At 41.0% G+C, this 23292-nt stretch overlaps 1 protein-coding gene across 1 annotated transcript in view; it reads left to right on the top strand.

The window, feature by feature from the left end:
- Positions 1-23292, top strand: part of LOC113902492 (multidrug resistance-associated protein 4-like) — a 276118-nt gene that overhangs the window by 158859 nt on the left and 93967 nt on the right. The window contains 2 exon segments of the mRNA XM_027557827.1: positions 1949-2099; positions 23140-23259. Of these exon segments, the coding sequence (XP_027413628.1) occupies positions 1949-2099; positions 23140-23259 (271 nt within the window).

The following is a 23292-nucleotide window of genomic DNA, read 5'->3' as shown; positions in this document are numbered from 1 at the left end:
TTTGGAAAACTCAGCAGTGGCCACAGGACTGGAAAATGTCAGTTTTCATTCCCATCCCAAAGAAAGGCAATGTCAAAGAATGGTCAAACTACCACACAATTGCACTCATCTCACATGCTAGCAAAGTAATGCTCAAAATTCTCCAAGCCAGGCTTCAACAACTACATGAACCATAAACTTTCAGATGTTCAACCTGGATTTAGAAAAGGCAGAGGAACCAGAGATCAAATTGCCAACATCTGTTGGATCATCATAAAAGCAAGAGAGTTCCAGAAAAACATCTACTTCTTCTTTATTGACTATGCCAAAGCCTTTCACTGTGTGGATCACAAAAAACTGGAACATTCTTCAAGAGATGGGAATACCAGACCACCTGAACTTTCTCCTGAGAACTGTGTATGTAGGTCAGGAAGCAACAGTTAGGACTGGACATGGAACAACAGACTGGTTCCAAATCGGGAAAGGAGTATGTCAAGGCTGTATATTGTCACCCTGATTATTTAACTTACATGCAGAGTACATAATGTGAAATGCTAGGCTGGATGAAGCACAAGCTGGAATCAAGATTGCCAGGAGCAATATCAAGAACCGGAGATATGCAGATGACCCCACCCTTATGGCAGAAAACGAAGAAGAACTAAAGAACTTCTTGATGACATTGAAAAAGAAGAGTGAAAAAGTTGGCTTAAAGCTCAACATTCAGAAATCTAAGATCATGGCATCCAGTCCCATCATCACTTCATGGCCGGTAGATGGGGAAACAATGGAAAAAGTGACAGGCTTTATTTTCTTGGGCTCCAAAGTCACTGCAGATGGTGACTTTGGCCATGAAATTGAAAGATGTTTGCTCCTTGGAAGAAAAGCTATGCCCCACCTAGACAGCATATTAAAAAGCAGATACACTACTTTGCTGACCAAGGTCCATCTAGTCAAAGCTATTGTTTTTCCAGTAGTCAGGTATGGATGTGAGAATTGGACTCTAAACAAAGCTGAGCTTGGAGAATACTCTTGAGAGTCCTTTGGACTGCAAGGAGACCAAACCAGTCAATCCTAAATGAAATCAGTCCTGAATATGCATTGGAAGGACTGATGCTAAAGCTCCAATACTTTGGCCACCTGATGCAAAGAACTGATTCATTGGAAAAAGACCCTGATGCTGGGAAATATTGAAGGCAGAAGGAGAAGGGGATGATAGGGGATGAGATAGTGGGATGGCATCACCGACTCGATGGGCATGAGTTTGAGCAAGCTCCAAGAGTTGGTGAACGACATGGGAGCCTGGCATGCTGTAGTCCATGGGGTCACAAAGAATCAGACGTGACTGAGCGACTGAACTGAACTGAACTGAATACTTAGTCTAATGACAGAAGGATGGCTGTATGTTGGGGGTTTAAATGTGTTGTAATGGCACATGACATGGGCTTCCCAGCTCCATGACTTAGTCTCCATCAAGTTGCTTCTTCTCACCCTGTGCCTCACTCCTCCATTTCTAAACTTAGAAAATACTATTACTGAATATTTTACACTGAATTTGTAATTAACCACTTATTTATCCCTACATGCATAGCTAAGGTGTCTGGATTCCTTATCTGTGATACCTGCTCACTCATCTTTTTAGTAACACCTGATGACTCCTGATAGTTTGGGATTCAACTCCTACTCTCTGAACCTCAAATATTCTAATCTGTTGAAACTAGTCATGCCTGCCTCAAAGGACTACTGAGTGTATCAGAAGAGCTGATACCTAGAAAGTTCTTATCAAAGTGTTGGTGCATGCAACAAATATCATGAGGGCCAACTATAATTTTATTTCTTTGGAAGGGAAAGCATTCCCTGCTGTTTGAACAAGTTTTTCAAGGAAAGGAGTTTAATCTTAAGAGCAAATCATTAAAGTTTATCTTTGGAAATTATCCTTGACATGCAGGCCTCTGTATTTTTGCTATTTCAGACATCTCTACTTGTGATTGGTGTGGTGGGTGTGATGGTGGCTGCAATTCCTTGGATTGCTATACCTGTGATTCCCCTTGGCATCCTTTTCTTTGTTCTTCGGCGATATTTCTTAGAGACATCACGAGATGTGAAATGCCTGGAATGTACAAGTGAGTACCTGGGCTCTCAGTTTGGGATGACAGTGCGTGCTGGCTTCCATTTGTACGGCAATTAACCAGACCCCTGAAATTCCTTAGACTGTTCTGTGGAATTTCTTACTGTTAACGTTAGGTGATTGAAAGTTATGGCCCCTGAGAGTAGGTTAGGCCCTTAAGGTAAATGGAGCTGATGGTGGGTCATCTGCACTTTGCATTTTAGCCCAAGGAGGACAGATGTGAGCACCATGAGGACAGGGACCATTTCTGTCTTGTTCACGACACACTTCCTTACACAAGAGTATCCACCCTGTGAATACTGTTCTTGAAAGTATTTCATCATGTTGGAACTAATATAGAGGATTTTTCTTCTCCTGAAGTTACCAGACCTGACAAAGAAAGGAAAAGATTAGGAGACCTCAGGAAATACGTGTCAGAAGTGATATATTTGAAAAATACATTGTTTAACACATTCAAGTAAATTGTTAATTGTTAAATGTATTGAAAAGATGTGTGTTAGTCATCAGTTATGTCGACTCTCTTGTGACCCCATGGACTGTAGCCCACCAGGCTCCTCAGTCCATGGATTCTCCAGGCAAGAATACTGGAGTGGGTAGCCATTCCATTCTCCAGAGGATCTTCCTGACCCAGGTGTTGAACCCAGGTCTCCTGCATTGCTGGTGGATTCTTTAATGTCTGAGCCACCAGGGAAGTTCTATTGAAAAGATAAGCCCTGTTAGTTTCAGGTTTGTTCTTTATCATTACCAGTATTTGGGTGATACCACACTGTTTGTATACCCCTTTCTCAAAACTATTTATATAAATGATGCTGAAAATAATCCCCTATGAGAACACAGGATGGGGATCTGTTCAGTATGCATTTAGTTGATTACTCCATACACCTTCCTAGTTTTAGAATAATGGGGAACAGGGACTTCCCTGGAGGTCCTGTGGTTAAGACTCTGTGCTTCCACTGTGGGAGCCACTACTTCAGTCCCTGGTTGTGGAACTAGACCCTGCAAGGTCTCGGTTTTGGCTGCAAGGTGCAGCCAAAAAACAAAATAATGGGGAACACATTTTATGATTAATTATTCTATTCTACAGGTAATCACAGATGATGGAAGAATTGAATTTATGTCATTCTTAATGCATACATTTCATCAATATTAATAAATAATGAAGAAAATACATTGTTACATATTTTTTAAGTTATAAAAACAATAGCTAAAAAGTAAGGAGAGAATATGTTTGTAGCAGAGACCTCAAACATGAATAATTATTGCAAATTAATACCAACTTTACTTTCTAGAAACCAAGCCAAGAACAGAAGCATATTGAATCCTATGATTCTCTGTACTTACTAAATGGAAAAAAGTCTCAGTTAATCCAGTCAAAGGAGTTTTGTGTGTGTGTGTGTGTGTGTGTGTGTGTGTGTGTGTGTGGCAATTGTGTGTTTTGTTTTTAATAGTAAACACTTGAGGTACTTATCTTTATTTGTGAAAAGGATAGTGATCACCAATTTCATAAAATCTATAAAAGAAATTTTCATTCATCAAGAGAAGCAGGTGACCTCCCATGAGGTCTGGTCTTGTGAGGTGTTTGGATGGAGGGAGAGCAGTAGAGTCCAGGTGTGTGTGACATTCTGCTGATGACTTGGTAGGATGGTAGGACCTGGGGAGGCAGAAGAGGAAGCGATGAGCTCCATCCAATCTTCTGTGTAGTCAAGGTTTCAGATGTTTTATACTTTGAGGCCACCCATGAAAGGAAGTCATTCAACAGTTTTGTTGCAAAGCAGGTCTATGGTACCTTCAAAGAGGGTTTATTCCAGAAAAAATGTTTGACAGAAATTTTTTCCGGGGACAAGGGCCATCACCCATTCATATGAAAATGGAGAGAAGAATTTCTCCTGAGGCTTTTATCAAGAAGCAGTACAGAATTTTCTCAATATTTGATCTGGAAAGTCTGAGGACTTTGGCACCATCACTGTGGAATATTTGGATTTTTTGCACCTAGTAGGCTGCAGTAAGTTAGACAATGAATTTAATCCAGGTACTCCTCCTGCACACCCCAGATAACCACATGTGATGGCCAGTTGATTAGAACTGTTTATGTTTTCTCTCTAGCTGCTGGTGGTGGTAGTGTTCGGTCCCTAATTCAAGTCCAAGACCTCATGGTCTGCAGCACACCAAGCTTCTCCGTCCTTCATTACCTCCCAGAGTTTGCTCAAACCCATGTTGGCTGAGTTGGTGATGCCATCCAACTATCTCATCCTCTGTCATCTACTTCTCCTCCTGCCGTCAATCTTTCCCATCATCACGATCTTTTCCAATGAGTCAGCTCTTCACATCAGGCAGTCAAAGTAGTGCAGCTTAAGCTTGAGCATCAGTTCTTCCAATGACTATTTAGGGTTGATTTCTTTTAGGATTGACTGGTTTGATCTCCTTGCAGTCCAAGGGACTTTCAAGAGTATTCTCCAACACCACAGTTCAAAAATATCAGTTCTTCTGTGTTAAGCTTTCTTTATGGTCCTACTCTCACATCTATATATGACTACTAGAAAAACCATCAGTTCAATTCAGTTCAGTCCTGTCTGACTCTTTGCAACTCTATGGACAGCAGCACGCCAGGCCTCCCTGTCCATGACCAACTCCTGGAGTTTACTCAAACTCATGTCCACTGAGTCGGTGATGCCATCCAACCATCTCATCCTCTGTTATCCCCTTCTCCTCCCACCTTCAATCTTTCCCAGCATCAGGGTCTTTTCCAATGAGTCAGTTCTTGGCATCAGGTAGCCAAAGTATTGGAGTTTCACCTTCAGCATCGGTCCTTCCAATGAATATTCAGGACTGATTTCCTTTAGGATGGACTGGTTGGATCTCTGTGCAGTCCAAGGGGCTCTAAAGAGTTTCCTCCAACACCACAGTTCAAAAGCATCAATTCTTCTGCACTCAGCTTTCTTTATAGTCCAATACTCACATCCATACACGACTACAGGAAAAAATATAGCTTTGACTAGATGGACCTTTGTTGGCAAAGTAATGTCTCTGCTTTTTAATATGCTGTCTAGTTTGGTCATAGCTTTTCTTCCAAAGAGCAAGCATCTTTTAATTTCCTGGCTGCAGTCACCATCTGCAGTGATTTTGGAGCCCAAGAAATTAATGTCTCTCACTGTTTCCATTGTTTCCCCAAACCATGAAGTTATGGGACTGGATGCCATGATCTTTGTTTTCTGAATGTTGAGCTTTAAGCCAACTTTTTCACTCTCCTCTTTCACTTTCATCAAGAGGATCTGTAGTTCTTTGCTTTGTGCCATAAGGGTGATGTCATCTGTATATCTCAGGTTCTTGATATTTCTCCTGGCAATCTTGATTCCAGCTTGTGCTTCCTTTAGCCCAGCATTTCTCATGATGTACTCTGCATGTAAGTTAAATAAGCAGGGTGACAATATACAGCCTTGATGTACTCCTTTCCCGATTTGGAACCAGTCTGTTGTTTCATGTCCAGTTCTAATTGTTGCTTCTGGACCTGCATACAGATTTTTCAGGAGGCAGGTAACGTGGTCTGGTATTCCCATCTCTTGAAGAATTTTCCACAGTTTGTTGTGATCTACACAGTCAAAGGCTTTGGCATAGTCAATAAAGCAGAAATAGATATTTTTCTGGAACTCTGATGATCCAATCGATGTTGATGATCCAATGATGATCCAATGGGCATTGGCAATTTGATCTCTGGTTCCTCTGCCTTTTCTAAATCCAGCTTAAACATCTGGAAATTCATGGTTCATGTACTGTTGAAGCCTGGCTTGGAGAATTTTGAGCATTACTTTGCCAGCATGTGAGATGAGTCCAGTTTTGTGGTAGCATTCTTTGGCATTGCCTTTCTTTGGGATGGGAATGAAAAGTGACCTTTTCGAGTCCTGTGGCCACTGCTGAGTTTTCCAAATTTGCTGGCATATTGAGTGCAGCACTTACACAGCATCCTCTTTTAGGATTTGAAATAGGTCAGCTGGAATTCCATCACCTCCACTAGCTTTATTGGTCGTGATGCTTCCTAAGGCCCACTTGATTTCACATTCCAGGATGTCTGGCTCTAGGTGAGTGTGATCACACTATCGTGGTTATCTGGGTCATGAAGATCTTTTTTGTATAGCTCTTCTGTGTTTTCTTGCCACCTTGTCTTAGTATCTTCTGCTTCTGTTAGGTCCATACCATTTGTGTCCTTTATTGTGTCCATCTTTGCATGAAATATTCCCTTAGTATCTCTAATTTTCTTGAAGAGATCTCTAGTCTTTCCCAGTCTATTGTTTTCATCTATTTCTTTGCATTGATCACTGAGGAAGGTTCTCTTATCTCTCCTTGCTATTCTTTGGTACTCTACATTCAAATGGGTATATCTTTCCGTTTCTCCTTTGCCTTTTGCTTAACTTCTTTTCATAGCTGTTTGAAAAACCTCCTCAGACAACCATTTTGCCTTTTTGAACTTCTTTTTCCTGGGGATGGTCTTAATCCCTGCCTCCTGTACAATGTCAGGAACCTCTGCCCATAGTTCTTCAGGCATTCTGTCTATCTGATCTAATCCCTTGAATCTATTTCTCACTTCCACTGTATAATCATAAGGGATTTGATTTGCATCATACCTGAATGGTCTAGTTTTCCCTATTTTCTTGAATTTAAGTCTGAATTTGGCAATATGGCATTCATGATCTGAGCCACAGTCTGCTCCTGGTCTTTTTTCTGCTGACTCTATAGAGCTTCTCCAACTTTGGCTGCAAAGCATATAATCAATATGACTTCAGTGTTGGCCATCTGGTGACGTCAATGTGTAGAGTCTTCTCTTGTGGTGTTTGAAGAGGTTATATGCTATCACCAGTGTGTTCTTTTGGTAAAACTCTATTAGGCTTTCCCCTGCTTCATTTTGTACTCCAAGGCCAAATTTGGCTGTTACTCCATGTGTTTCTTGACTTCCTACTTCTGCACTCCAGTCCCCTATAATGAAAAGGACATCTTTTTTGGGGTATTAGTTCTATAAGGTCTTGTAGGTATTCATAGAACGATTGAACTTCAGCTTCTTCAGCATTGCTGGTTGGGGTATAGACTTGGATTACTGTGATATTGAATGGTTTGCCTTGGAAATGAACAGAAATCATTCTGTCATTTTTGAGATTGCATCCAAGTACTGCATTCAGACTCTTGAATGTGATGGCTACTCCATTTCTTCTAAGGGATTCTTGCCCACAGTAGTAAATATAATGGTCATCTGAGTTAAATTTATCCATTCCAGTCTATTTTTGTTCACTTATTCATTTCGATGTTCACTCATTCATTTCGATGTTCACTCATTCATTTCGATGTTCACTCTTGCCGTCTCCTGTTTGACCACTTCCAATTTACCTTGATTCATGGACATAACATTCCAGATTCCTATGCAATATTGCTCTTTGCATCAGCAGTCACATCCAAAACTGGGTGTTGTTTTTGCTTTGGCTCTGTCTCTTCATTCTTTCTGGAGTTATATCTCCACTGATCTCTAGTAGCATATTGGGCACCTACTGACCTGGGAAGTTCATCTTGCAGTGTCCTATCTTTTTGCCTTTTCATACTGTTCATGGGGTTCTCAAGGCAAGAATACTCGGTGGTTTTCCATTCCCTTCTCCAGTGGACCACGTTTAGTCAGAATTCTCCACCATGACCTGTTTGTCTTGGGTGGCCCTACACAGCATGGCTCATAGTTTCATTGAGTTAGACAAGGCTGTGGTCCATGTGATCAGGTTTGCTAATTTTCTGTGACTGTGGTTTTCAGTCTGTCTGCCTTCTGATGGAGAAGGATAAGAGGCTTATGGAAGCTTCTTGATGGGAGAAACTGACTGAGAGGGAAACTGGGTCTTGTTCTGAAAAAACCCTAGCTTTGACTAGGCAGACATTTGCCTGCCAAATATTCCACTCTCCTCTTTCACCTTCATCAAGAGGCTCTTTCATTCCTCTTCACTTTCTGCCATAAGGGTGGTAGTATCTGCATATCTGAGTTTGATATTTCTCCCAGCAATCTTGATTCCAGTATCTGCTTCATTCAGTCTGACATTTTGCATGATGTACTCTGCATAGAAGTTAAATTAGTAGGGTGACAATATACAGCCTTGACATACTCTTTTCCCAGTTTGGAAGCAGTCTATTGTTTCATGTCTGGTTCTAACTGTTCCTTCTTGACCTGAGTACAGGTTTCTTAGGAGGTTGGTAAGGTGGTGTGGTATTCCCATCTCTTGAAGAAATTTCAGTTTATTGTGATCCACACAAAGGCTTGAGCATAGTCAATGAAGCAGAAATAGGTGTATTTCTGTAATTCTCTTGCTTTTACTATGATCTGATGAATGTTGGCAATTTGATCTCTGGTTCCTCTGTCATTTCTAAATCAAGCTTATACATATGAAAGTTCTTGGTTCACATAGTGTTGAAGCCTGCCTTGAAGGGTTTTGAGCATTACCCTGCTAGCATGTGAAATGAGTGCTACTGTGTGGTAGTTAGGACATTCTTTGCCATTGCCCTTCTTTGGGATTGGAATGAAAACTGACCTTTTCCAGTCCTGTGGTCACTACTGAGTTTTCCAAATTTGCTGGCATCTTGAATGCAGCACTTTAACAGCATCATCTTTTAGGATTTGAAATAGCTCAACTGGAATTCTATTACCTGCACAAGGTTTGTTTGTAGTGATGTTTCCTAAGGCCCACTTGACTTCACATTCCAGGATGTCTGGCTCTAGGTTTTTTTATCCCACCATAGTGGTTATCCAAGTCATTAAGATATTTTTGTATAGTTCTTCTTGTATTCTTTCCCCCTCTTCCTATTATCTTCTGCTTCTGTTAGGTTCATTCTATTTCTGTCCTTTATTGCACCCATCTTTACATGAACTGTTCTTTTGTTATATCTAATTTTCTTGAAGAAATCTCTAGTCTTTCTTATCTGTTGTTTTCCTCTATTTCTTTGCATTGATCACTGAGGAAGACTTTCTTATCTCACCTTGATATTCTTTAGAACTCTGCATTGAAATGAGTATATCTTTCCTTTTCTCCTTTGCCTTTAGAGTCTCTTATTTTCTCAGATATTTGTAAGGCCTCCTCAGACAACGACTTTGCCTTTTCACATCTCTTTTTCTCAGGGATGGTTTTGGTCACCGCCTCCTGTACAATGTCATGAACCTCTGTCCATAGTTCTTCAGGCATTCTGTCTACCAGATCTAATCCCTTGAATCTATTTGTTACTTCTACTGTATAATCATAAGGGATTTGACTTAGGTTGATTTAGGTTATACCTGAATGGTCTAGTGGTTTTCTATACTTTTTTCAATTTAAGTGTGATTTTTGCAATAAGGAGTTCATGATCTGAGCCACAGTCAACTCCCGGTCCTGTTTTTGCTCACTGTATAGAGCTTCTGCATCTTTGGCTGCCAAGAATATAATCAATCTTATTTCAGTATTGACCATCTGGTGATGTCCACGTGTAGAGTCTTCTCTTGTGTTGGTGGAAGAGGTTGTTTTCTATGACCAGTGTGTTCTCTTGGCAAAACTCTGTTAGCCTTTGCTCTGCTTCGTCTTGTAATCCAAGGTCAAACTGTTACTCCAGGTATCTCTTGACTTCCTACTTTTGCATTCTAGTCCCCTATGATGAAAAGGACTGTGTGTGTGTGTGTGTGTGTGTGTGTGTGTGTGTGTGTGTGTGTGTGTATTAATTCTAGGATGTCTTATAGGTCTTCATAGAGCCATTCAACTTCAGCTTCCTTGGCATTAGTGGTTGGGGCTTAGGTTTGGATTATCGTGATATTGTATGCTTTGCTTTGGAAATGTATGGAGATCATTCTCTCATTTTTAAGCACTGCATTTTGGACTCTTGTTGACTATGAGCGCTACTCCATTTCTTCTAATGGATTCTTTCCCACAGTAGTAGATATAATGGTCATCTGAATTAAATTCTCCCATTCCCATCCATTTTAGTTCATTGATTCCAAAAATGCCAATGTTCACTCTTGCCATCCAGCACCTATTTGACCACTTCCAATTTACCTTGATTAATGGGCCCAACATTCCAGGTTCCTATTAGTATTGTTCTTTACATCATTGGACTTTTTTTTCGCCACCAGACACGTCTACAACTAGGCATTGTCTCTGCTTTTGCTTAGCCTCTTCATTCCTTCTGGAGATATTTCTCTGCTGTTCTCCAGTTGCATATTGGACACCTACGAACCTGGGGAGGTAGGTCTGTGCTGTAAATAATAACACTGCTGCTTCCTCTAAATAGTAACTGATAGTGTATTTTAGGGCTTCCCAGGTGTCTCATTGATAAAGAATCCACCTTTCAATGTAGGAGACACAGGAAACAGGTTCAATCCCTGGGTTGTGAAGATCCCCTGAAGGAGAACATGGCAATCCACTCCAGTATTATTGCCTGGATAATTCGAGGGACAGAGGAGTGTGGCAGACTACAGTCCATGGGGTCTCAAAGAGTCAGACATGATTGAGCAACTGAGAAAGTGAGAATGATCCTAATCCATGATCCTAATACACTTGTTTTAAGGGGCTCTCATGCCAGATTCCCAGGGGCTTTGTTCAACATAAGGTAATTAATGGGGCTTCCCAGATGGTGCTAGTTGTAAATGCAGGGGATGTCAGAGATGCGGGTTCAATCCCTGGGTTGGGAAGATCTAGGTATTCTTCCGTGGAGAATTCCATGGACAGAGGAGCCTGGTGGGCTACACAGTCCATGGGATTGCAAAGAGTTGGACATAACAGAAGCGACTGAGCACAAGGTGATTAATAAGATATGCAATAATGGCTAAGGCTGTTGGATATTAGCTGAGTAAGATTTGGTGGTTTTCTGAACACAAATAACAAAGTCTGGAGAAAAATGCACATCATCACACACAGGCATTCTTAACCCTGATTATTCTCCCTCTGAGACACTGCAGCTGTGATTAAAAGCACAACCTTGGTAATAAGATAGTGTGGGTCTTATGCCCAGATCTATCACTTAGATGGGTTAATATAGTTAATACTGGGCAGTCAGTGCTCTTAATCCCTTAGTCTCTGGGGGTCTCAAGAGGATTTCTTGAGTAGATTCTTGTAGAGTGCCTTCTGGCCACTACCAAAGGCATTAGAACCTCGAACAAGAGGCAACTGAGAACTCATTCAAAACTAGCAGGTCTCACATAGCTTGAATAATAACCTGCAACAGGGCTATCAGCCAGAGAGATTCCCCTGTCAAGGAAGATCTGCACCCCACACTTGCGGGATGTGTTCCCAAATGTCCTCAGGGTTATGGGAAACACAGCTGTCAGTCCTGTGAACAGTAGGTTTATACATGTGACTGTGGGCTGAAGCTATGGCTGTGACATAGTCTGCTTCAAGACAGCGAGCTCAGTACTTGTGGGAAAAAGATGCTACTTTGGGCAACATAACAACAGAGCCTTGACATCCCCTCTCCCCATGTTCTACTTAACTTTTTGGTAGACCTTCCAGTTCACTCATCCTGGCATTCTTCTCAGCCCTAATGGGGTTTGAAAGAAAAAAGATAGATTTTCATGGCTCCAGATTCCCTGGACTATAACTCTTGGGTTTGAGGTGAAGTAGGTGATGGGGTGTTTGGGTTCCCTGGTTTTCAAGGATGAGATGATACCTGGTTTATAAAGTCGACCCCACCTTCCATCCCTGCTGGAGAGAATCAGCTGCACTTTGATCTCCTGACAGGGAAGCAGGTGAGGGAGGCCACGCTGAAGAGTTCACTCCAGGACTTTCCCTGGGGGAACAGCCACGTCTGCTTCCTGTTCAGAAGCCCTGTCTGTGATGAACAGTGTTGATGTCACTCTCTGTGGAGTGGAAATGGGAGCCTGGTTCTTGTGAGTTTTCTCTGCTTTCTGGAGCTGGGTTTTCAGGTCCTCCTGACAGAGTGATGAGCCCCAGAATTCACCTGTATCATCCCTGTGAGCACCCAGTGTCCAGACTGGATGAGTTCTGAGGGTGACTGGGACATCTGGTAGGGATAATGTGCTCCCCATCCTGAACCCACCTCCCACCTCCTTCCCATCCCATCCCTCAGGGTCATCCCAGTACACTGGGCCTGAGAACCCTGTCTCATGCATTGAACCTGGACTGGTGATCTGTTTCACATATGGTAACATACATGTTTCATACTACTCTCTCAAATCATCCCACCCTCGCCTTCTCCCACAGAGTCCAAAAGTCTGCTCTTTACATCTGTGTCTGTTTTGTTGTCTCTCATATACGGTCATTGTTACCATCTTTCTTCAGTTCAGTTCAGTTCAGTCACTCAGTCGTGTCCAACTCTTTGCAACCCCATGAATCGCAGCACGCCAGGCCACCCTGTCCATCACCAACTCCCGGAGTTCACTCAGACTCATGTCCATCGAGTCAGTGATGCCATCCAGCCATCTCATCCTCTGTCGTCCCCTTCTCCTCCTGCCCCAAATCCCTCCCAGAATCAGAGTCTTTTCCAATGAGTCAACTCTTCGCATGAGATGGCCAAAGTACTGGAGTTTCAGCTTCAGCATCATTCCCTCCAAAGAAATCCGAGGGCTGATCTCCTTCAGAATGGACTGGTTGGATCTCCTTGCAGTCCAAGGAACTCTCAAGAGTCTTCTCCAACACCACAGTTCAAAAGCATCAATTCTTCAGCGCTCAACTTTCTTCACAGTCCAACTCTCATATCCATACATGAACACCGGAAAAACCATAGCCTTGACTAGATGAACCTTTCTTGGCAAAGTAATGTCTCTGCTTTTGAATATGCTATCTAGGTTGGTCATAACTTTTCTTCCAGGGAGTAAGCGTCCTTTAATTTCATGGCTGCAGTCACCATCTGCAGTGATTTTCGAGCCCCAAAAGTAAAGTCTGACACTGTTTCCATTGTTTCCCCATCTATTTGCCATGAAGTGATGGGACCAGATGCCATGATCTTCGTTTTCTGAATGTTCAACTTTAAGCCAACTTTTTCACGCTCCTCTTTCATCTTCATCAAGAGGCTTTTTAGTTCTTCTTAACTTTCTGCCATAAGGGTGGTGTCATCTGCATATCTGAGGTTATTGATATTTCTCCCGGCAATCTTGATTCCAGCTTGTGCTTCTTCCAGCCCAGCATTTCTCATGATGTACTCAGCACATAAATTAAATAAGCAGGGTGACAATATACAGCCTTGATGCACTCCTTTTCCTATTTGGAACCAGTCTGTTGTTCCATGTCCAGTTCTAACTGTTGCTTCCTGACCTGCATACAAATTTCTCAAGAGGCAGATCAGGTGGTCTGGTATTCCCATCTCTTTTAGAATTTTCCACAGTTTATTGTGATACACACAGTCAAAGGCTTTGGCATAGTCAAAGAAGCAGAAATCGATGTTTTTCTGGAACTCTGTTGCTTTTTTGATGATCCGGCGGATGTTGGCAATTTGGTCTCTGGTTCCTCTGCCTTTTCTAAAACCAGCTTGAACAACTGGAAGTTCACAGTTCACATATTGCTGAAGCCTGGCTTGGAGAATTTTGAGCATTACTTTACTAGCGTGTGAGATGAGTGCAATTGTGTGGTAGTTTGAGCATTCTTTGGCATTGCCTTTCTTTGGGATTGAAATAAAAACTGACCTTTTCCAGTCCTGTGGCCACTGCTGAGTTTTCCAAATTTGCTGGCATAATGAGTGCAGCACTTTCACAGCATCATCTTTCAGGATTTGGAATAGCTCCACTGGAATTTCATCACCTCCACTAGCTTTGTTCGTAGGGATGCTTTCTAAGGCCCACTTGACTTCACATTCCAGGATGTCTGGCTCTAGGCCAGTGATCACACCATCGTGATTATCTGTGTCATGAAGATCTTTTTTGTACATTTCTTCTGTGTATTCTTGCCACGTCTTCTTAATATCTTCTGTTTCTGTTAGGTCCATACCATTTCTGTCCTTTATCAAGCCCATTTTTACATGAAATGTTCCCTTGGTATCTCTAATTTTCTTGAAGAGATCTCTAGTCTTTCCCATTCTGTTGTTTTCTTCTATTTATTTGTATTGATTACTGAGGAAGGCCTTCTTAACTCTTCTTGCTATTCTTTGGAACTCTGCATTCAGATGCTTATATCTTTCCTTTTCTGCTTTGCTTTTCACTTCTTTTCACAGCTATTTGTAAGGCCTCCTCAGACAGCCATTTTGCTTTTTTGCATTTCTTTTCCATGGGGATTGTCTTGATCCCTGTCTCCTGTACAGTGTCACGAACCTCAGTCCACAGATCATCAGGCACTTTATCTATCAGATCTAGTCCCTTAAATCTATTTCTCACTTCCACTGTATAATCATAAGGGATTTGATGTAGGTCATACCTGAATGGTCTAGTGGTTTTCCCTACTTTCTTCAATTTCAGTCTGAATGTGGCAATAAGGAGTTCATGATCTGAGTCACAGACTTGTTTTTGTTGACTGTATAGAGCTTCTCCATCTTTGGCTGCAAAGAATATAATCCGTCTGATTTCAGTGTTGACCATCTGGTGATGTCCATGTGTAGAGTCTTCTCTTGTGTTGTTGGAAGAGGGTGTTTGCTATGACCAGAACATTTTCTTGGCAAAGCTCTATTAGTCTTTGCTCTGCTTCATTCCGTATTCCATGGCCAATTTTGCCTGTTACTCCAGGTGTTTCTTGACTTCCTACTTTTGCATTCCAGTTCCCTATAATGAAAAGGACATCTTTTTTGGGTGTTAGTTCTAAAAGGTCTTGTAGGTCTTCATAGAACCTTTCAACTTCAGCTTCTTCAGCATTACTAGTTGGGGCATAGACTTGGATTACTGTGATATTGAATGGTTTGCCTTGGAAATGAACAGAGATCATTCTGTCGTTTTGAGATTGCATCCAAGTACTGCATTTCGGACTCTTTTGTTGACCATGATGGCTACTCCATTTCTTCTTAGGGATTCCTGCCCGCAGTAGTAGATATAATGGTCATCTGAGTTAAATTCACCCATTCCAGTCCATTTTAGTTCGTTGATTCCTAGAATATCGACATTCACTCTTGCCATCTCTTGTTTGACCACTTCCAATTTGCCTTGATTCATGGACCTGACATTCCAGGTTCCTATGCAATATTGCTCTTTACAGCATGGGACCTTGCTTCTATCACCAGTCACATCTACAACTGGGTATTGTTTTTGCTTTGGCTCCATCCCTTCATTCTTTCTGGAGTTATTGCTCCACTGATCTCCAGTAGCATATTGGGCACCTACTGGCCTGGGGAGTTCCTGTTTCAGTATCCTATCATTTTGCCTTTCCATACTGTTCATGGGGTTCTCAAGGCAAGAATACTGAAGTGGTTTGCCATTCCCTTCTCCAGTGGACCACATTCTGTCAGACTTCTCCACCATGACCCGCCCATCTTGGGTGGCCCCATGGGCATGGCTTAGTTTCATTGAAGTAAACAAGGCTGTGGTCCTAGTGTAATTATATTGACTAGTTTTCTGTGAGTATGATTTCAGTATGTCTGCCCTCTGATGCCCTCTTGAAACACCTACCATCTTTCTTGGGTTTCTCTTACCTTGGACGTGGGGTATCTCTTCAGGGCTGCTCCAGCAAAGCACAGCTGCTGCTCCGTACCTTGGACGAGGGGTATCTCCTCACCACCGCCCATTCTTACCTTGAACATGGAATAGCTCCTCTAGGCCCTCCTGTGCCCGCGCAGCCACCACTCCTTGGAGGTGGGGTAGGTCCTCCTGGCCGCCGCCCCTGGCCTCAGACTAGGGTAGCTCCTCTCGGCCGCCACACCTAACCTCAGATGCGGGGTAGCTCCTCTTTCTAAATTCCACATATATGCATTAATATACTGTATTGGTGTTTTTCTTTCTGACTTACTCCACTCTTTATAACAGGTTCCAGTTTCATCCACCTCGTTAGAACTGATTCAAAAGCATTCTTTTTAATAGCTGAGTAATATTCCATTATGTGTATGTACCACAACTTTCTTATCCATTCATTCACTGATGGACATATAGGTTTCTTCCATGTCCTAGCTATTGTAAGCAGTGCTGCAATGAACATTGGGGTACATGTGTCTCTTTCAGTTCTGATTTCCTCAGTATGTATTCCCAGCAGTGGGATTGCTGAATCATATGGCAGTTCTATTTGAAGTTTTTAAAGGAATCTCCACCCTATTCTTCATAGTGACTATACTAGTTTGCATCCCTACCAACAGTGTAACAGGGTTCCCTTTTCTCTGCACCCTCTCCAGTACTTATTGTTTGTAGACTTCTGGATAGCAGCCATTCTGACTGGCATGAGATGGTACCTAATTGTGGTTTTGATTTGCATTTCTCTGATATTGAGTAATGTTGAGCGTCTTTTCACGTGTCTGTTAGCCATCTGTATGTCTTCTTTGGAGAAATGCCTGTTTAGTTCTTTGGCCCATTTTTGATTGGGTCGTTTATTTTTCTGGAATTGAGCTGCAGGTGCTGCTTATATATTTTTGAGATTATTTCTTTGTCAGTTGCTTCATTTGTTATTATTTTCTCCCATTCTGAAGGCTGTTTTTCACCTTGCTAATAGTTTCCTTCATTGTGCAAAAGCTTTTAAGTTTAATTAGGTCCCATTTGTTTATTTTTGCTTTTATTTCCATTACTCTGGGAGATGGGTCATAGAGGATCCTGCTGTGATTTATGTCGGAGAGTGTTTTGCCTATGTTCTCCTCTAGGAGTTTTATAGTTTCTGGTCTTACATTTAGATCTTTCATCCATTTTGAGTTTATTTTTGTGTATGGTGTTAGTGTTCTAGTTTCATTCTTTCACAAGTGGTTGACCAGTTTTCCCAGCACCACTTGTAAAATAGATTGTCTTTTCTCCATTGTGTATTCTTGCCTCCTTTGTCGAAGATAAGGTGTCCATAGGTGCGTGGGTTTATCTCTGGGCTTTCTATTTTGTTCCATTGATCTATGGTACTTTGTGCCAGTACCATACTGTCTTGATGACTGTAGCTTTGTAGTATAGTCTGAAGTCAGGCAGGTTGATTCCTCCGGTTCCATTCTTCTTTCTTAAGATTGCTTTGGCTATTCGAGGTTTTTTTTGTATTTCCATATAAATTGTGAAATTATTTGTTGTAGTTCTCTGGAAAATACCATTGGTAGCTTGATAGGTATTGCATTGAATCTATAGATTGCTTTGGATACTATACTCATTTTCACTATATTGATTCTTCTGATCCATGAACATGATATATTTCTCCCTCTATTTGTGTCATCTTTGATTTCTTTTATCAGTGTTTTATAGTTTTCTATATTCAGGTCTTATTGTTTCTTTAGGTAGATTTATTCCTAAGCATTTTATTCTTTTCATTGCAATGGTGAATGAAATTGTTTCCTTAATTTCTCTTTTTGTTTTCTCATTGTTAGTGTATAGGAATGCAAGGGATTTCTGTGTGTTAATTTTATATCCTGCAACTTCACTATATTCATTGATTAGCTCTAGTAATTTTCTGGTGGTGTTTTTAGGGTTTTCTATGTAGAGGATCATGTCATCTGCAAACAGTGAATTTTATTTCTTCTTTTCCAATCTGAATTCCTTTTGTTTCTTTTTCTTCTCTGAGTGCTGTGGCTAAAACTTCCAAAACAACGTTGAATAGTAGTGGTGAGAGTGGGCACCCTTGTCTTATTCCTGATTTTAGGGGAAATGCTTTCAATTTTTCACCATTGAGGATAATGTTTGATGTGGGTTTGTCATATATAGCTTTTATTATGTTGAGGTATGTTCCTTCTATGCCTGCTTTCTGGAGGATTTTTATCATAAATGGATGTTGAATTTTGTCAAAGCCTTCCTCTGCATCTATTGAGATAATCATATGGTTTTTATCTTTCAATTTGTTAATGTGGTGTATCACATTGATTGATTTATGAATATTGAAGAATCCTTGCATCCCTGGGATAAATCCCACTTGATCATGATGTATGACCTTTTTAATATGTTGTTGGATTCTGTTTGCTAGAATTTTGTTTGAGGATTTTTTGCATCTATATTCATGAGTGATATTGTCCTGTAGTTTTATCTTTTTGTGGCATCTTTGTCTGGTTTTGTTATTAGGGTGATGGCGGCCTCATAAAATGAGTTTGGGAGTTTACCTTCCTCTCCAATTTTCTGGAAGAGTTTGAGTAGAATAGGTGTTAGCTCTTCTCTAAATTTTTGGTAGAATTCACCTGTGAAGTCTGGGCTTTTGTTTGTTGGAAGATTTCTGAATACAGTTTCCATTTCCGTGCTTGTGATGGGTCTGTTAATATTTTCTATTTCTTCCTGGTTCAGTTTTGGAAAGTTATACTTTACTAAGAATTTATCCATTTCTTCTAAGTTGTCCATTTTTTGGCATATAGTTGCTGATAGTAGTCTCTTATGATCCTTTGTATTTCTGTGTTGTCTGTTGTGATTTCTCCATTTTCATTTCTAATTTTATTGATTTGATTCTTTCCCCTGTTTTTCTTGATGAGTCTGGCTAATGGTTTGTCTGTTTTATTTATCATCTCAAAGAACCAGCTTTTAGTTTTGTTGACTTTTGCTATAGTCCCCTTTGTTTCTTTTTCATTAATTTCTGCCCTATTTTTTATGATTCCTTTCCTTCTACTAACCCCTGGTTTCTTCATTTCTTCCTTATCTAGTTGCTTTAGGTGTAGAGTTAGGTTATTTATTTGATTTTTCTCTTGTTTCTTGAGGTAAGCTTGTATTGCTATAAACCTTCCCTTAGCACTGCTTTTACTGAATCATATAGGTTTTGGGTTGTTGTGTTTTCATTTTGATTTGTTTCTATGGGTATTTTGATTTCTTCTGTGATTTTTTGGTTATTCAGAAGTGTGTTTTTTAGCCTCCATATGTTTGTATTTTTAATAGTTTTTTTCCCCCTGTAGTTGACATCTAATCTTACTGCATTGTGATCAGAAAAGATGACTGAAATGATTTCAATTTTTTTGAATTTACCAAGGCTAGATTTATGTCCCAGGATGTGATCTATCCTGGAGAGGGTTCCGTGTGCACTTGAGAAACTTCTTCTTTGTCTCTTTTCACATCCTTTATTTCAAAGTCTATTTTATCTGATATGAGTATGGCTACTCCTGCTTTCTTTTGGTCCCCATTTGCATGAAATATTTTTTTCTAGCCCTTCACTTTCAGTCAGTATGTGTCCCTTGTTTTGAGGTGGGTCTCTTGTAGACAGCATATATAGGGGTCTTGTTTTTGTATCCATTCAGCCAGACTTTGTCTTTTGGTTGGGGCATTCAACCCATTTACATTTAAGGTAATTATTGATAATTATGATCCTATTGCCATTTACTTTATTGTTTTGGGTTTGAGTTTATAAACCTTTTCTGTGTTTTCTGTCTAGAGAAGATCCTTTAGCATTTGTTGAAGAGCTGGTTTGGTGGTGCTAAATTCTCTCAGCTTTTGAGTTTCTGAAAAGCTTTTGATTTCTCCTTCATATTTGAATGAGATCCTTTCTGGGTATAGTAATCTTGGTTGTAGGTTTTTCTCTTTCATCACTTTAAGTATGTCTGGCCATTCCCTTCTGGCCTGAGGAGTTTCTATTGAAAGATCAGCTGTTATTCTTATGGAAATCCCCTAGTGTGTTATGTGTTGCTTTTCCCTTGATATTTTTAATATTTGTTCTTTGTGTTTGATGTTTGTTAATTTGATTAATATGTGTCTTGGGGTGTTTTGTCTTGGGTTTATCCTGTTTGGGACTCTCTAGTTTTCTTGAACTTTGCTGGCTATTTCCTTCACCATTTTAGGGAATTTTTCAGCTGTTATCTCCTAAAGTATTTTTTCATGGCCTTCCTTTTTGTCTTCTTCTTTTGAGACTCCTATGATTCGAATGTTGGGGCGTTTAACATTGTTCCAGAGGTCTCTGAGATTGTCCTCATTTCTTTTAATACTTTTTCTTTTTTCCTCTCTGCTTCATTTATTTCTACCATTCTATCTTTGACATCACTTATCCTATTGTATGCCTCAGTTATTCTACTGTTGGTTCCCTCCAGAGTGCTTTTGTCTCAGTTATTGCATATTCATTATTGATTGACTCTTTTTTATTTCTTTTAAGTCCTTGTTAAAATTTTCTTGCATCTTCTCAATCCTTGTCTCCAGATTATTTATCTGTAACTCCATTTTGTTTTCAAGATTTTGGATCATTTTTACTGATCATTCAGATCATTATTCTGAATTCATTTTTAGGTAGATTCCCTATTTCCTCCTCTTTTGTTTGGGTTGGTGGGCATTTATCATGTTGCTTTACCTGCTGAATATTTCTCTGCCTTTTCATTTTGTTTAGATTGCTGTGTTTGGGGTGGCCTTTCTGTATGCTGAAAGTTTGTGGTTCCTCTTTATTATGAGGGTTCCTCCCTAGGAGTGTGGTTGGACGAGTGGCTTGTCAAGGTTTCCTGGTTAAGGAAGCTTGCATCAGTGTTCTGGTGGGTGGAGCTGGATCTCTTCTCTCTGGAGTGCAATGAAGTGTCCAGTAGTGAATTTTGAGATGTCTGTGGGTTTGGTGTGACTTTTGGCCACCTTTATTTTAATGCTTGGGGTTATGTTCCTATGTTGTTGGAGAATTAGCTTGGTATGTATGTCTTGCTCTGAAATTTGTTGGCTCTTGGGTGCAGCTTGGTTTCAGTGTAGGAATGGAGGCTTTTGGATGAGCTCTTGTTGATTAGTGTTCCATGAGTTTTCTGGTGTTCTCAAGTTTTGGATTTAAGCCTCCTGCCTCTGGCTTTCAGTCTTATTCTTACATCCCATCCATACAGACTTTCCCATCCATACAGCACCAATGATAAAACATCTAGGTTAATGATGAAAAGATTCTCCACAGTGAGGGACACCCAGAGAGGTTCACAGAGTTACATGGAGAAGAGAAGAAGGAGGAGGGAGATAGAGGTGACCAGGAGGAGAAGAGGGGGAGTCAAAAGGAGAGAGACCAATCTAACCAGTAATCAGTTCCCTACGTGTTCTCCACAGCCTAGAACACCCAAAGAGATCCAACAGATTTAGGCAGAGAAGAGAAGAGGTAGGGAGGAGATAGAGGTGACCACCTTTCAAAGAGAATGGGCTGCCTTTCTAAGTGGCTGGCATCCTCTGCCAGCATTCAGAAGTTGTTTTGTGGAATTTGTACAGCATTCAAATGATATTTTGATGAATTTGTGGGGGAGAAAGTGGTCTCCCCATCCTATTCCTCTGCCATCTTAGGACCGCCCCTGCTCCTTCCTTCTTTATAGAACTGGGGACACTAAACACAAGAGGAGGTTCTGTGTCTTTACTTGTTTGTACCTCAACCCCTCCAAATGTGCAGTGCCCAGGTACACGTCTCTACTGACTGAACTGTCACCAGACCGGCATTCAGATACTGGACTAAGGAGTGAGGACCTGAAAACAGTTTGGAGTTTCCCCCTGGATTCTTTCCCCTATCATTTTATAAAATCTCTGTAGCCTCATGTAAGATGCATTACTAACTTCCCATAAACAACCTAGTTGTACTAACAGGTCTTCTCTAGAACCCACACAGGTAACAAAGTGATGTCAGTATTTCCTGCTCATACAGCTCAAGTTATCACTCATTCCAGACAGAGGTCAGAGGCTCACCATGTGCCCCTGGCAATAGCAAGTTGCATCCTCATTCATGGTGGGGAATGAGAAATGTAAGGGTCCTCCCTGTCTGGCAGCCTGCAGCCCAGCTGTTCCCTGACAGGCAAGAGCCTGACCCTGGTGCTCATGGTCAGTGTGCTTTTAGAGAAGATGGCAGGAAATGAATGGGAAGTCATGTGACATCAGGCCCCCAACCACATGAAGTCACTCAAAAGATGGACACTGAGGCCACTGTCAGATTCTAAAAGGGTGATGTGAGTATCACAGGCCACAGTGCCCCCCAAACAACAGGACAGGTGTCCAGCAGGCAGATATAAAAACATCCATCATGTTCCTGGAGCAGAAGTCAAGACTATTCAAAGGCTCCTCATCTGCCAGGTCCTGTGGGCACAAGGGCAGTGCAGAACCAGGTGCTCCGTGACCCATACAGAGAATCCTGGCGCAGGTGCAGGGAGAGTCCCAGGATGGGGGAGGTGGCAGACTGTCCACTTTCTTACTCATCTCATTCCTGTCCTATGTCTGGCTCCGGTCCAGGATGGGGGATGCACTGACTCTATCTCAGCCCTTGGTTACTCATCTAAGGTGGAATCAATGCACAGGTAGCTCATCAAAATTCAGTGTGGTGAGGACTCTAATGAGGAATTAAAGTTTAAAATGCTACTGGTTAAAGAATTAGTGAATGATAATTACTCACCTATGGGGAAAAAAAAAAGAAATATTGCCATTTGCAGCAATATGGATGGATCTAGAGAGTATTATTCTTAGTAAAGAAAGTCAGAGAAAGACACATATGATATCACTTATACATGAAATCTAAAAATAATACAAATGAATCTATACACAAACTAGAAATAGACTCAGTGGCATAAAAAAACAAACTTGTGGTTACCAAAGGGCATTGGGAAAGAGTGAGGAGCAAATTAGAAATATGGGATTAATAGACACACTACTATTAATACGTCAAATAGATAACAAGGATTAAGTGTAAAGCACAGAGAATTTTATTCAGTGTCCTGTAATAACCTATAATGGAATATAATCAGAGAAAAGAACTGAATGACTATACTGCATACCTGAAACTAGCAGATTATTGTAAATCAACTATACTTCACTATACTTTTAATAAATTGTGAGCAATTTCCACCTGGAAAGATACCAGAAGAATATGGAGGGAGAAATATTTGAGAGGATGTTGATGAAAGAACCAGTAAAGAATTTCTTTATCTAAATCTAGCTGGGATTTTGAATTTGATCAAAGATAGTTTCAAAGAGAATCTCTCATTCCCAGGTCATTAAAGTGTAGCATGGTGTGAGCAGGAATTTGAGGGTCACATGGAGGATTCCCTTTGGTAGGACGTGTGACTTCAGAGCCCGGGAGGCAGTGGTTTCCTCGCATCCAGCCTCCCTGACTTTCTCTGATGTGTGTCTGTCTCTGCTTCCCCAGCTCGGAGCCCGGTGTTTTCCCACTTAGCATCTTCTCTCCGGGGACTCTGGACCATCCGGGCATACAAAGCTGAACAGAAGTTTCAGGAGCTGTTTGATGCATACCAGGATTTGCATTCAGGTCTGTAAGTTTCTGGAGATGATTTCTAAGGAT

This window comes from Bos indicus x Bos taurus, chromosome 12 (assembly GCF_003369695.1).
Source record: "Bos indicus x Bos taurus breed Angus x Brahman F1 hybrid chromosome 12, Bos_hybrid_MaternalHap_v2.0, whole genome shotgun sequence".
Classification (NCBI taxonomy): Eukaryota; Metazoa; Chordata; class Mammalia; order Artiodactyla; family Bovidae; genus Bos; species Bos indicus x Bos taurus.
Note: the sequence above shows the minus strand (reverse complement) of the source record. Positions and strands in the feature narration are given on the sequence as shown.